The 14,945-nt window shown below is 46.7% G+C and overlaps 1 protein-coding gene across 6 annotated transcripts in view; it reads left to right on the top strand.

The window, feature by feature from the left end:
* TJP1 (tight junction protein 1) overlaps positions 1-14,945 on the top strand; it is a 142,716-nt gene that overhangs the window by 109,969 nt on the left and 17,802 nt on the right. For 4 of the 6 annotated variants that reach the window (XM_084816723.1, XM_084816722.1, XM_084816721.1 and 1 more), the window contains 7 exons: positions 1,721-1,931; positions 2,668-2,768; positions 5,157-5,510; positions 7,734-7,985; positions 9,651-10,517; positions 11,145-11,242; positions 14,204-14,431. In XM_084816723.1, the coding sequence (XP_084672849.1) occupies positions 1,721-1,931; positions 2,668-2,768; positions 5,157-5,510; positions 7,734-7,985; positions 9,651-10,517; positions 11,145-11,242; positions 14,204-14,431 (2,111 nt within the window). The remainder of the gene's footprint in view (positions 1-1,720; positions 1,932-2,667; positions 2,769-5,156; positions 5,511-7,733; positions 7,986-9,650; positions 10,518-11,144; positions 11,243-14,203; positions 14,432-14,945) is intronic. The other 2 variants (XM_084816726.1, XM_084816724.1) reach the window with 1 other exon arrangement.

Here is a 14,945-nt window from a genome sequence, read left to right as displayed (position 1 = left end):
CTTATGCTGTAATAAATCTGTCATTCTTTAAGGTGCTACAAGTCTCTGTTCTTTCCTTTGTTGGCATTGAGTAGGAAAACTTCATCATAGGAGCTTCAGAAGTAGGATTTTCGAAAATGCTGGCAGCATGTAGCATTCCAGGTTCAGCAACAGGGCCCCTTCCACTGTACTCTTGACTGAAGTGTGTTTTGCATGTAAATCTGTCAGTACAATGCATTTATTACACACCACAAAGGGAACCAAACTGCCACTTCTGCTAACTTTAACCAAAAAAAGTCTATCTTCCCCCTTTTGGCTACTTGCTACGTCTGCAAAATAAGCGGGGTTTTGCATTTAAGCACCTGCAGATGAAAATCCTCTACCTCAGCAAAAACTTGAGCACTTTGCAAATTAAACTTCAGATACAGTTGAATTTCACATAGCAATTGGGAAAAAACAACCTGCACCTAAGCTGTCACTGTTGTCTCTTCAAGTTCAGAAACATTCCAGTAAAATAAATTGTAAAGGTATGACAGTGATGACAGACAATTGGACAAGATAATGCAGAGGTCTCCAATGTGGTGCCTGCCAAGCTATTTTCCCCCAGGTGAATGGACTGATTCCTCCTCTCACTTGTATTGGGGGTGGGGGGGAACAGAGAGTCCCCCTGCTGAAAAAGCTGGAGGGGTGAAGGTCGCCCCCCACCAAAGACCCTTGGGGCAGCAGGGTCCTTGGCAGGGGGTGACCTTCCTCTCTCCTCCAGATGATCTTCAACAGGGGGGGCTTTTCCTTTCCCTGTGGACATGATCCATCCATTAACTTAAATAGGGAGAGGGAAGAGTCCTCCCTGACAAGCTGGAGGGGTGGCAGCAGTCATCCCCCACCAAGGACCCTTGGGGCAGCAGCGTCCTGGGCGGGGTGATCTTTTCCTCCCCTGATGATTTTTGGCAGGGGGACTTTTTCTCATCCATGAAAATGAATGGAGAGATTGCTCCATTCACTTGGATGGGGATGGGGAGACCGGGAGGGAGAAAGAGGAGTGGGGCGGGGGGTGGGGGAGAAGAGCCAGAAATAGAGAGAACCAGGGATGGGTAGATGGATGCTTGGAAGGAAGGAAGGAAGGAAGGAAGGAAGGAAGGAAGGAAGGAAGGAGAGAGGGGAGCCAGAGAGATGGAAGGACGGATGGAAGAGCAGCCAGAGAGAGAAGGAAAGTGGAGCCAGAGAGCAAGTGACAGAAAGCAGAGTGAGTAGCACACACATACAGTGTTAACAGTCACGCACACAAACACACATAAGGGGTGTGTGTGTGCTGCAATCTTTTTTGTGATTGGCCTTCCATCCCCCTGCAGCATCCAGTATGGGGTATTGCCCAGGGCACTTTTACAAAATGCAACTTAAAATCATTCTATCCCCACATTTTCAGAACTCCCATATCTGCCTTTTTATCCTCTGGCTGCAGAATTAATCTTCGAGGTGTCCAGCCTCACTCTTCCCCCTGGTAATTGACTCTTCTACCTGCCTCTGTTTTTCGTCTCTTGAATACAGCTTCAGATGTGAAACAGGTTTTTAAAAATTAGGTAGTAAGGGATCAGTTAGTTGAAAGGCGGCAAATTTAAAACCTGACATAATGCACACCCTAAGAGGCTTGACGTCTGTAGAGAACAGCTCAAGGTGCCTCGTCTTCCTGAATAGCCTGAATGCTTCAGTCATTCATTCATTTCCGTGTGTTGTTATTTCTCAGGACAAACATGCACTATTAGATGTCACCCCAAATGCAGTTGACCGCCTGAATTACGCACAGTGGTATCCCATTGTGGTGTTCTTGAACCCTGATTCAAAGCAGGGTGTAAAGACCATGAGGATGAGGCTATGTCCAGAATCCCGGAAAAGTGCCAGAAAATTGTATGAGAGGGCCCACAAGCTACGGAAAAACAATCATCACCTCTTCACAGGTGAGTGCATCAGGAGGGGGAAAAATGTACCTCTTGTCTCGGTTCACTTGGGGGTGGGGTGGAGGGTTGTATATGAAATTAATAACAAATTCCGTTTCAATCTCTTTGTGTAAACAGCTGCTTAGAGTAGTCAAAAATCTTCTGGTGATTTCTTCAGGTTGCTTCATGCGAGTATAAACTTATTTTGTGTTGGGTAAGCAAGATGGAAATGTCCCAAATTTTGGTAAACCTTCATTTTTTGTATAAGAAATAGGATGTTTTAATCGAAGATATTTGTCAGTCTCTAAAATAAAATAAAAACTCCCTAATCATTTAAAGAATTGCCTGACAAGCAGATCTAAAATATCCAATTAAGTTCCCACATTGTCGCCCAATTATTTGAGGCTTGTATTCGTGTTCTGCGAAGTCTCTACCTGCTATGAAAAGAAATTTTTACGGAATTCCACTAATACTGTACAAGACTGCATGGGTAATAAAGTGGAAACCCCTTTCTTAAACACAAGGAAAGCTATGTTGGAATACACAAGTAGCAGGACTTCTGAATAAAAGATGCTGGTTTTACATCATTGTTTTATCAGACCTTATATGGTATTATAAGATTTCTAAAAAGCCATTACTGAGCAGCTTGAAACTGCAGTGTGGATGTTCTAAGCCGATTAATACATTGTCATATTCAGTGGCAGCTTTGACATCATTTCCACCAAACCCCTATCATGCTACATGTTTTTATTTTTAGCTACTATTAACTTGAATTCAATGAATGACGGCTGGTATGGAGCTCTTAAGGAAGCAATTCAGCAACAGCAGAATCAGTTAGTGTGGGTTTCAGAAGGAAAGGTATGGAGTCTTCTCACTTTATTTTTATGGTGTTGCTTGAGGCATTATAGTATAGCAGTGACATTTAAATGAGCAGGTCTCCCTTTTCCCTGTAACTAGTTACGGGAACGTTTGTATTAGAATAGTTTTGGGTGGCAGGAGGCCCACTGTTCACTTCTCAGCTGCTTTATATAGAACTCTGTGTCTATACTTTTGTTCCCTGCTAAGTCTTCAGAATGGAGAGTGATCCTACTAATGATCTGGGTACTTGTGTCCTTGAGTAACATTGCCCATGTTCTGTGATATTGGGGCTGCTTGCACATGGGTTACCTACTGCTTTAGCTCACAACCCACTGTCCTTTGTAGGTTTTGCAGCTTGATATAGCCCTGTCTCGAGAATTTCCTAGCTGACTAGGATTCTTTCCTAGCCCTACCCGGAGATGCTGGGGGTTGAACCTGGGTTATTCTTCATGCAAAGCAGAAGCTCTGCTAGTGAGCTACAACCTCTCCCTGCCAGGAATCTCTACTGGATGGGACTTTGCAAAGGGCTCCTTCAAAAGTGGACCTGGGCCTTTCTGGTTCAGCTATACCACTTCAGAGTTGCATGTTGAACAGCTTCAGTGATTGAGATTGGGTAACCTGGCTAGCATTAAAAAAAAAAAAAAATGCTCTCCAAAAAGGAATAATACGGTCTTTTGACATGATTAGAACACACTAGTGGACGTGATTTTTGAACTGCCCACTGAGGTGAGAGTAACAATGACGTGATGCTTGCAGATTACTACAACTCTGTTTCTGTAAGTAGACCGATTGGATTATGCCTCTCCACAGAAGCAATAATAAAGGATTGAAGGGTGAAAGGTGACCTCCACCAAAAGGGACCTCTCTTGGTCCTTCTTGGAAGGGATGTTGGAATGTGTCTTTACACAGAGATCCATTGCACCTCACAGGGCACCTTGTTATATATAGGCCCTTTCTTCACCCCAAATGTTTGGAACAATACTACCTTCCAATTGCTGAACCATCAAATCCTCAAACTACCTGCCTACCTACCTCTGCCCTCCTGCTAGTGACAGGCATTCTGCTAGCTTCTATATATTATGTAAGGTTTTCGCTTTCTTTTCTTTCCTTTTTTTGGGTGGCTGTTATATATTGAACTGACGTTTTGGGGGCAACAGTTCATTGTGATTCGAAGATTTGGCTTGAGAAGTAATAGCTAATTCACAGTCCAGTTGGTGTAAATTAAGCTGGGGTGATTTGTCATTCCAGTATTCATTATGGTGTGCATATTTACTTGTAATTTCATTGCCTGTTTCCCTGTGTTAGAAGTTCTTCAGGATTCTGAATAGCTGAGTGTTCAAGCAGTGTTTATCCTATGGGATAAGAAACACAAAGCAAGTAAACCTGACCAACTTGTAATTCTTAACATTCTACGCTTTTCGAACTGGGAGCTTTACAAGTAGAGGTACCTGGCGCAAAAATAACAAGCCCAATTTTTGTGCTGTGTCCGGGGTGATGGATGATCCTTGCATCTTCTGCTGCTCTGCGAAGGAGATGAATAACAGAAGAATGTATTTTAATTAGATTACAAATGTTTAAGCCATGCCCAGAACAATGGCTCATTAATTACTGTCTGGGGTCCCATCTCTGCAACATGACTCCTGAGCGGGGATGTGGGGGATGCAGCAAAGGCAGCCTGCATCTTCCTGCCAGTAGTGAGCAGGAGGGACAATTAGGAGAGTTGTGTGCCCTGTTTGCTCCTTGCTCTGTGATAACAGGCAGCAAGGAACAAGAAAGGGACCATGGAGGCTTGGCTGGCCACCATGTTGCCAAGGCCTCTGGATGCCTTGCTAGCAGCTGAGAGGCTTCTGGGAACATGCACAGCTTGCAGCACTTAGCTTTAGAGGGTGGGTGGCAGGGTTTACCCGCTGGCTCTGCTTTCACTAGTGGCAGAGTTCAGGATGGGGGAGGCAACCTGAGGTGTCACTGACCCCCTTTCCTCCGTATCTAGGACCCAAATATCTTGACCAGTGTTACTTTAGAGAATTGAAAGAGGTTTTTAAAACCCTAGAAGAACACAGGAACCCACCTTATACTGAGTCAGACCATTAGACCATCTAGCTCACTAATGCCTACATGGACTGGGGCTAGTGGGGCTCTCCCAGGTTTCAAACAGGAATCTTTCTCAGCCCTACCTGGAAATACCAGAAACGGAACTTAGGACCTTTCTGCATGCAAAGCAGGTGCTCTGCCACTGAGCTACACCCCCTCCTGATTTGTAAAACATGAACTCCATTTCTCTGAATGTAGATGCAGTTTAACCTTAGATCTGTGCAAGGAAATACTGTCTTGGAATGTACTGCAGCTACTTTTCCATTGAAGCATCTGAATCTCTTGTGTTTGCCACAGGCAGATGGTGCTACTAGTGACGACCTCGACCTACATGATGACCGCCTCTCCTACCTATCGGCTCCAGGTAGCGAGTACTCCATGTACAGCACAGACAGCAGACACACCTCTGACTATGAGGACACAGATACGGAAGGTGGGGCATACACTGATCAAGAGCTGGATGAGACACTCAACGATGAAGTGGGGACCCCTCCCGAATCAGCCATCACACGATCCTCTGAGCCTGTAAGAGAAGATTCATCAGGGGTGCATCATGAGAATCCAACCTATCCTCCTTACGCAGCACAAGCTCAGCCGCAGCCAAATCACAGGATAGAGTCTCCTGGGTTTAAAACAAACACTGCTCAACCGGTAAGGAAAAAATGCTTGCAGACAGGGTTGAAACGCCAAGGTTACAAAGCTCCACAGTCTCTCCCTCTCCTTCAACCCCAGATAAGCATGAAATGTGACCCTCGTCAGCTTAACTCAAACGTCCTTGTGGATTTCTGGTTTTGCCACGCCACACCCACTTTCTTCCCCCTCCCACTCCTGTGTTGTGCACAGACTGCACTGAGTGCTTTCAGGCCTTGGGACCCAAATGTTGCCTTTAATAGCTATCAGTTTGCTTTGAGAATCAGCAGTTATGTGGGTTTATCTCTACCATTCAAACACTGTATTGACTGAGCTGCCCGTTCTTGACAGTCGTCAAGTGTTGCCAAGATAGGAACATGCTTTTCAGCCCTGAATAGAAATAAAAATCATCAGCACTTTTAAAGCAGCATGAGATCATTATTTTCCCTGTCAAAAAATACTTCAAAAAAAGAAGATCAAAATCCAGGTTTTGAAAGGAACAGTGAAGAGTTCGGCCCTTGCAATTATCTATTGCGGGGTATCTGGAAAAGAACTCATTTTGTTGCCCTAGATCATTTCCGAATGGCAAAGGACCCTCAAGGCTGTCCTGTTCCCCTTCATACAGCAGATGGCAGGCACCCTGTGTGCTGCTTTATGTTGACGACTTGAACTGGAAGGGCTCCCACATATTCACTGTTGGTATGAGTCGATGGGTCATCATGTGAGTTCTTAGCTAGAGGTGACTGAGATGGCTTAACCTGGTGCACTCCAGATTTTGGAACTACAGCTCCCAGAATCCTTCACCATTGGCCATGTTGGCTGGGGTTATGGGAGTTGAAGCCCAAAACATCTGGATGGCCTAAGCCATTTTGGCCCTTCCTAGGCCAGCCTCTCACAATCATCGATTTAGCAAAGTATCAAAATAGGTCTAGTAAAAATAACGGATCCTCACTCTCTTTTTCTTCCCTCTCAAGGCCGGCCTTCAGCGTCGGCAATGTGGGGCACCTGCTGAAGTGTTAGACCACTGCTAAGACCCATCCCCTAGCCCTGTTCCTCTTTGTTGTTGCTGCCTGTTCACCTGCTCTCTCCAAGCACGCAGACAGTGATGATGTCAGGGTGGAAACTGAGCCGATAGAACCCCAGAGCAGTTCTGATTCTGAGGAGGATCAGCAATCTGTGGGAGAGGAGCCAGCTCATCCCTCACAGGCACAGCAGCTGGCGGAGATTCCTCCTGCCGGCATTCCTAAGATAGATAGTGACCCGGGCAGTGAGAGAGTGCAGGAGGGGGGCTTGCTAGATGCTCGATGCAGACGCAGGGAGTGACGAGCGATGGAGGGCGCGGAAAGGAGGTGTAGTGCCCGTTCGGCGCACAAGCAATGGCCATGGCCCGTGGACCCGGGGGAGGGAGGGAGGATCTCTCCCTAGCCCATAAGTTCAGGGTCTTCAAGTGATTCTTCTTCAGACAGGGACCAACTGCCTACCCAGAGCATAGGCTACTCTGCTGTTCATTGCTTAGTCGCTGGTGATTAGCATCTGAAAGGGTCATTAAGGTGTAAAAGGATTAAAGCCTTGAAAATAATCCTTTTGTCTGTGTCTTGAGTTGGCTATTAGAGTGTACTGAAAGAGGCCGCCAGGGCGCTCCTGACAGATAAGAGTAGCTTGCCACACTCTCACCTTAGGTGCAGTGGTGCAATTTGGGCCCAGCGTGGGGGGACGTAAGCAGATGGGTAGTGGTTACGGGAGGAAGGAGGTGGAGCCACTAAGAACATCTTGCTCAAGAGACCCCAAAATCTGATGCCCCATCTCCCCCCCCCCCCCCCAGTATGCTGACAATTCTACAAGGTTCTTCACCAGATCGCTCCATTTTTATTCCTGGCAAAAAATGGATGGGGGTTATTTAACCTTCTGTATATTCTGGGGAGAAGATTCTGTTTTACTAAATTGGCATTCCTCAGCCTGGTGGCAGCCAACTGTGTCAGACTGCAACTCCCATCATTCCTCAGCCAGCATGGCTATTGGCCATGCTGGCTGGGGAATGATGGGAGTTGCAGTCTGACACAGTTGGCTGCCACCAGGCTCGGGGAGGCTGTATTAAAGAATAGTCCAGTCCTGGTGCACAACCTGATTCACTGCACCTATGAAATACACGCATAGCGGACACTGGGTGGTTGTGGCTAGTATGTCTGACAAACTGGAAATGTTATCCACCTTACAAAAAACCCCTATATTTTAAACACTTCACAGAAAGCAGATGCCTCACCTGCAGCCCCCTATCTTTCCCCGTCGCCAGAAACAGACCCTCCAGCCTCATCAGCTTCTGCCGTTAACCCCAGTGTCAGCCTCACTAATATCAGGCTGGAGGAGCCGGGCATGGCTCCTTACCACTCTTACCAACCACAAGCTGGCCCCCTAAGAACGCCCAGCATTGAGGCACCTCACTTATTGCTCAGAGACCAAGAGCCGCCATCCTTATCGCCGCACATAGATACAACAAAGGTACCTCTGCCTGTGCTGTAGCATTGCACGGATTCACTGCTGTCCATCAAGCTCTCACGTGATCATACTTGCTTTGCCCCCTTACTAAAGGCTCCCCCTTTGATTTGCTTTTCCCTGAGCATCTGTGCAGCCCTACAAAAGCGCTTCTACGCTAAAAATACCTAACTTTGGGGGGTTCTTTTGTTTGCATGAATTCAAGTTGTGTTTGTCATTTCTGCTGGGAAACAAGTGCATAAATTAGAAGATGTTGCAGGCTCATTTCATTTCAGAGCGTTCCATGTTCTTTGCTCTCGTTCTCTCCTTTCTTACTTTGTGTCTGGTTTAAACTTCAATCTACCTGTGGTGTTGTGCTTTATATCCTCCCTATACTAAATGAAAATGCTTCCTGGTTTATTTGCATTTTTATGAGTTGAATGTGTCAGGTTACGCTGGAGGTTCTCAAACACTTCCCATAATGAGCCTGCCTAATTCAGGAACAAAGCCTCACCGGAAGTCAAACATCATGGTTCTCTACCCCATGGTCCAGAGTTGGGAATAGTCATCTGTAACAGCCAGACCTGGGACAGGAACTTGAACCCAGGCAGGAATTCCAAGGAATAAAAACAAAAAGTTGGGGATCATTTTATTGGCTCCAGCACCATCATTAATGTGTGCAACAAAACTGGGCAGCTGATGGCAACCAAAAAGATGGATGACAAAGCCTGCTGTCTAGGGCAGCTTGCGGCCCCTTGACCCAATCAACATGTGTGCACATGCAAAGAAGATGAGAAGGATCATAGAGTAGGGCAAGGGTCCCCAATCTTTTTGGGTTGGTGGGCACATTTGGAATGTTAAGTGTCATCGGTGCTCTCACAGAATGGCTGCCATGGGGGGCAGGGAAGTGCCCATGGATAAAGTGCCTGCCAGCGTAGGTTACTTATTTTCCAGAAGTCAAACTGGTGAGGCTAAAAGTAAAGTAACCTGCCCAAGAACCTAAGTAGGTGAGTAGTAGGGTTGAAGGAGTAAAGCAGAAGTGGGCTCTGATGTCCAAAACAACTCTCTTGAATCCAAATAAAAATCAGGAGCCTGGCAGGTGCCAAGTGATGTGTGCATGTGGTGGGCACTACGTTGGATACCCCAGGGGTAGAAAAACCATGGTGCCAAACAGACGTTTTTTTGTTTGATGCTTAATTCCCCAAGAAATTCTCAAATTATTCTTACCTTGATCTTTTCAAATTAAAAACAAATGGCTTGGGCTTAAAAAATTAAGACTGCAACATACTGATGATTGATTAGCTAGGTTAATCAATTGAAAACATTTTGGTTAGCTGGGGGCATCTGTTTATTTAATCAGGCAGCAGTTTCTTTTAAAAGATGTTGACTGCAAAACAAACTGAAGATGTCAAGTACTGCCCTGTGAGAAAGAAGGGGGAACCCCTCTTCTAAGACGATGCTTGTTGCAGCATACAAGTGCATCTAGAAAGTCTGTTTTTTAGGGCTGATTTTTAATGCAAATTTATTCAGCTAAACTAAAACTTATGTGATTTGATCAGCTACCGTTTCGGTAATCAGTACACATCCCTAGTTAAAACATTGAGGTGCACTTTGTAGTTAATTCTGCAATGTTTTAGTTCTTAACAGTCCCAGTTGCTCATGTGCCTTAAGCAAGATGCTGTCTTTCTACAGATGTACCGGAAGGACCCGTATGTGAACGAGGAGCCCCCTCGGCCAAACTATGTCTTGAAACAGCCAGTGCAGAGGCAGGAGGATTCCAGTCTGACCTATGAACCGCAAGTGCAGTACACAGAGAAACAGCCTAGTAGAGATTACGAGCCCTTGGCATATAGGTATGACTCCACCAACTATGTGGACCAGTTTTCCCGTAGCTATGACCCTCGCCTGCATTACGAGGAGCGGGTACCTCCGTATGATGACCACTGGGCCTATTATGATGAAAAGCAGCCCTACCAGCCCAGGCCCCCTTATGACAACCAGCCCCCCAGAGACTTTGATCCCCGGCAGAATGCAGAAGAGAGCACAGAACGCAGCTATTTCCCAGCACAACCTCGCTTCGAAGAGCTGCCTCCCGTGGCCTACGATAGTAGGCCTCGCTATGAGCACGTGCCGAAAAACTTCAACCTCGCGCAGCTAAGATACGAAGAGCAGCCCCCAGCAGGGTATGAAGTTCATGGAAGATACAAAAGCGAGGCTCAGGCTTACCCCTCAGCAGTGCCCAGATCTCCTGAGCCCAAGCATTACTTTGACTCGCAACCCCGAGGCTACGAACAAGGCCCCCCACAAGGGTTCAGCGCAAAAGCGGGCCAGTACGAACCTCCTCACGGCACTGCTGGGATGCACCCCCCCCTTCCGCTGCAAAGCAAGCCAGAAGTTCTGCCTTCCAACAGTAAACCACTGCCTACACCACCAGCCGAGGAGGAAGATGACCCAGCCATGAAGCCGCAGTCGGTGCTAACGAGGGTTAAAATGTTCGAAAACAAAAGGTCGTCGTCGCTGGAAAAAATAAAGGACTCTAATGAGGTCCCCATAGTCAAGGTAAATACTCAGTTGGCTTGTTTTTAGCAACTGCTTGGCACAACCTCTTCAGTCACTTCACTTTTATCAGAAGTTCCAATGCAAGACTGAAGAAGGTATAGTTAGTTGGCAGGCGCTGGGACCTGGTGGAGGTGTAGCGTCTCCTGACTGGACAGTGTTCCAGCCCTGGGGTCTTCTAGGGTATGGTGCTAGCCTTTTCTGGGATAGCGGGCTTCTAAGGGATTGCCCACGATTAAGGCACTATGAGGTTACTTTAACAGACTACATAGTCACTTCCGGTTGTAGGCATGTTAACTGCGTGTTAGTCAACGTGGCTAACACATCTACCTCCTAGGAAGAGAGGGAGTAAATTCAGAATGAATGAATTTCAGAAGACGGATGGATGTGGGTTCAAAGGAGTTGTTGAGTGTCTTTGGGCTCGAATGCCACCTCTGCCTCAAGTCTTTGGGGCAGGTGACTTGTCCTTTGCCGTGCCTCCTATGGCAGCCATTTTGTGGTGGTGCCCAGGATGGTTTCTCAAATGGCCAAATGTGCCTGTGGCCCAAAAAGGTTGCCTAACCTAAAGCATCAGCATGGTGTCTTTTCTGCTCAGCTAGAATTGTTGTGTTTTGTGTTCTGTGTTTTTAGCAGCCGCCGGAGCTTGCGCCTAAACCTAACATCACCCCAGTGAGTGGCCCTAAACCAGTCTCTCAAAATCAATATGAACACGACAAACCAGCTTACAGGTAAGTGCAGAAATGGTTTTAATCGGATGGGGTGCAGTGCATGCAGCTTACAGCCAGGGCCAAATCCAGTCAAAGGGGATGGGGAGCTGGAAAAAAATGGAGGAGTAACTGCCATCAATTTGTCCTCTCAACATTCTTATATTTGGGGAAAATGGATATCGGATTGGTTGTAGCTGTGAGGGAAGGAGGAGAGGGACTGCTATTATGTCGACTGCTGGGTTTTACTGTACGGTTTCAGCTAGGGACGTATGAAAGTCCCCTTACCTGGCTCCGCCGGGTTCCGCTGGGGGGGGGGGGGGGAGGTGCTCCGTCCCTCCCCCCAGAATCCTGGCCGGCCGGCTCTGCTCCACGGGGATTCCGTGGAGCCACCGGCCGGCTCTGCCAGCAGCCGGACATCCGGCCGCTGGCTAGCAGGGACGCAAATGGCAGCAGCCGTAGCCGCCACTTTTTGCGTCCCTGTAGTCAGCCGTGATAGGCTACGTAAAGACTTGCATAGCCTATCACGTCTGGCTTAAAAAAACAACAACAACCGCGCGTACGCAAATGGTGGTGGCTACGGCCGCCGCCATTTGCGTTCCTTATTTTTGGCCGTCTTAGTCTATGTAAATTTTTACGTAGATTAAGATGGCGAAAATAAGGGGGAACGCAAATAGCATCTGCTACGCTATTTGCGTTCCCCTTATTTTCGCTGTCTTAGTCTACGTAAATATTTACGGAGAGTAAGACGGACAAAAATAAGGAACGCAAATGGCGGCGGCCATAGCCGCTGCCATTTGCGTATGCATTTTTTTTTTAAAGCCTGACGTGATAGGCTACATAAGTCTTTATGTAGCCTATCACGTCTTGTAAAGAAAAAAACCAAAGCGACAAGACTGCAAATGGCGGCGGCGGCAGCCGGTTGGAAGACCAGCCAGAGCCACTGCCGCCCGGAAGATCCGCCCCAGGTAAGTCTCATCCCGGGGGGGGGATCCGCGGGGGGGTGTCAGGCCGTTCTGCCACAGATTTCGGGGGGCCGAATGCCAGTGCATTCGGCCTCACCGAGATCCGTGGCGGAATTCTCTGCCATCCCTAGTTTCAGCTATATTATGACACAGATTTTACTTTGGTATTTTCTTGAATTAAAATATATGTTGTCATTCACCTTGAGCCTGTGGATTAGGGTGGGATAAAAGCACTGGCCTGGTTCATGCCGTGTGACAGCCGATGGGTCAAACGCACGAGCAGGAGAGAGCGGAGCCTTTGGCTCTCCCGTGTTTCCTTAGCAAGCGATGATTGGCTCTGTCGTAGGTTGCTGAGTGTGTTGTCCGAATACAGAGCACCTGGTTGTTTAAGGGCTAAACAACCCAGCAGTTAACCCATGGTTTGTTGTTGGGTTAACTGCTGGGTTGCTTATCCCCTAAACAGCCCAGTACTCTGCGTTCAGATGACACACTGTGGTCTTCGAACCACTGGCGGTCCACAAACACCAGTCAGGTGGTCTGCACAAAGCTTGTGGAACAGCAGAGAATATCTATACTTGGCCCTGCACAGTGGAGATCAGGGCTGTGTGGTGTAAGTGGTTAGAGTGTTGGACTGAGATTAGGGAGATCCGGGTTCTAGTCCCCACACAGCCATGGAGCTCACTGGTGACTTTTTGCCAGTCACTGACTCTCAGGCTAACCTACCTCACAGGGTTGTTGTGAGGATAAAATGGAGAGGAGGAGGACCATGTATGCCGCCTCACATTCCTCAGAGGAAAAGGCAGGTTATACATTGAACGAACGAAAGAAAGAAAGAGAAAGCCAGCCAGCCAGCTAGCTAGCTGGCACAGTTTTGATAGTGCTAAAGAAAAAAGTTATGGAAATATGGGTTATATATGTGCTTTGATCCTTAGAACAAAAAAAAAGTTTATTAAGTGGTCTGCTGAGACCCCCGGCAGTTTTCAAGTAGTCTGTGTGGGAGAAAAGCTTGAGAACTGCTGGATTAGATATATCAATTAAAGAAAAGTTTGATAAAGTAGAAAGGTGCCTTCAGTTAATTGCGTGTTGTATTTTTAGTTAACTTGAAATTATTTTAGTTAACTTATAATAATAATTATAATAATTATTATAATATATATATAATATATACAATTTATATAATTTATATAATTATAATAATTATAAGAACTGTAGTTGGTGAGCATCATCTTGAAGAGGTATCCCTTCCTATGGAAGTCTGGTATAGCTCACAACTGTGTCATCAAAAAACAAAATGAGCTTTTTTCCTTTGGATCCTTTGCAATATATGCAAATGTATGCAGATTTAATCAGTCAGTTAACTGACTAATTCAACTACAGTTCATCAAGTAGATTTTCCTTGATCACATGACATTCCTAACTTTTACTTGAGGTTTTGGGTCATATGGCAAAGTTTGGGGTTTGTTCAATATTTTTAACCTTGTATAAAATCCACATCAGTCTAGATTCTAGGGGTGCAGAACCATGTCTTGGTGGAGGGGGAATTGCCCCCCGCAGGGGCCTTCATGGACTGGATGATGTCAGTGGATGTGGCTACACCCACCCTTATCATTGCCCCCACTCATTCTGTCATTCTCCATGCAGAGAGAAGCACTGAGTAAGGGACTTGGCCCAGCACCGGCCAGGTCCCTTGGCTTCATGCAGCGTGTGCCATGCAAAGCCACTTGCTCTTCCCAGTACCAGCTGAGTCCTGCATCACCCGCATCCCTGCTGTTATCTCCAGTCTGAGACCAGGGATAACAGGGATTCCTTTGTGTGGGGGGGTAGTAAGCTTGGAGACGGAGACCAAGCCCCGCCCCCTGGCCAAGCACACGGAGGCTCTATGGGCCTGGTGTGGAACCTCCACTGGCCACATTAGGCCCACGGGCCAGCAGTTCCACATCCTTGTTCTAGAGTATTGTTTCTTCTCAGTCGGCAACAGTGGTTCATTAACATTTCTTTGAATATCTTTTGTGTATGTTAGAGCCCCAGAACCACAAAGACCTCACGCAACCCCCCCTGAGGACATCGTTCGGGCCAACCACTACGACCCAGAGGAGGACGAGGAGTACTACCGCAAGCAGCTCTCCTATTTTGACCGTCGAAGTTATGAAAACAAGCCTGCCACGCAGGTCTCTGCCAGCCATCATGCTGAGCCTGCTAAACCAACCCATCTCCATAACCAGCTGAACTACGCAAACTACTCTTCAAAGTGAGTCTCCCCTCATTTTTGCACTTCTCATTTCTAAACTGTGCCCCTGCAAAGCTTTAACTTTAATGTCTGTGTCTGATGGAATCCTATAGAAGTATAGCTTTGTTGCCCATCATAACTAAGGGCTCCAGGAAAAGCACTGCCTTGGAAGCCCTGCGAGGGGGATTAATTCAGGATATAAATATAGATGCTTACAATGAAGATTTGTTTGTTTATTTATTTGAACTATTTTTATCCCACTGCTCAGCCAAAAAGGCTCCTGGATCAATCAGTAAAATAAGGCAGTCCCTGTCCACAAGGTTACAGTCTAAAAAGATACAATACACAAGGCAAAAGGGAAGGGAAGGGAATAGGATGAGTTCCAAAAATGCTTCCCTAATCACGTACACGTGCACACAGATTTGGAATTGCTCTTGGACTCCCATCCCAACCTCTCATACCACATGTAGTAGTTAGTGGTGGCCCTGTGTTTATGTGCCCCATGGGTAAGGGTGTTTTCTCTGTTAAAAAAAAA

This window comes from Heloderma suspectum, chromosome 11 (assembly GCF_057233095.1).
Source record: "Heloderma suspectum isolate Gila_16-S chromosome 11, 16-S_ref, whole genome shotgun sequence".
Lineage (NCBI taxonomy): Eukaryota > Metazoa > Chordata > Lepidosauria > Squamata > Helodermatidae > Heloderma > Heloderma suspectum.
The sequence above is the reverse complement of the archived record's forward strand: the minus strand, read 5'-3'. Positions and strand labels throughout refer to the sequence as shown.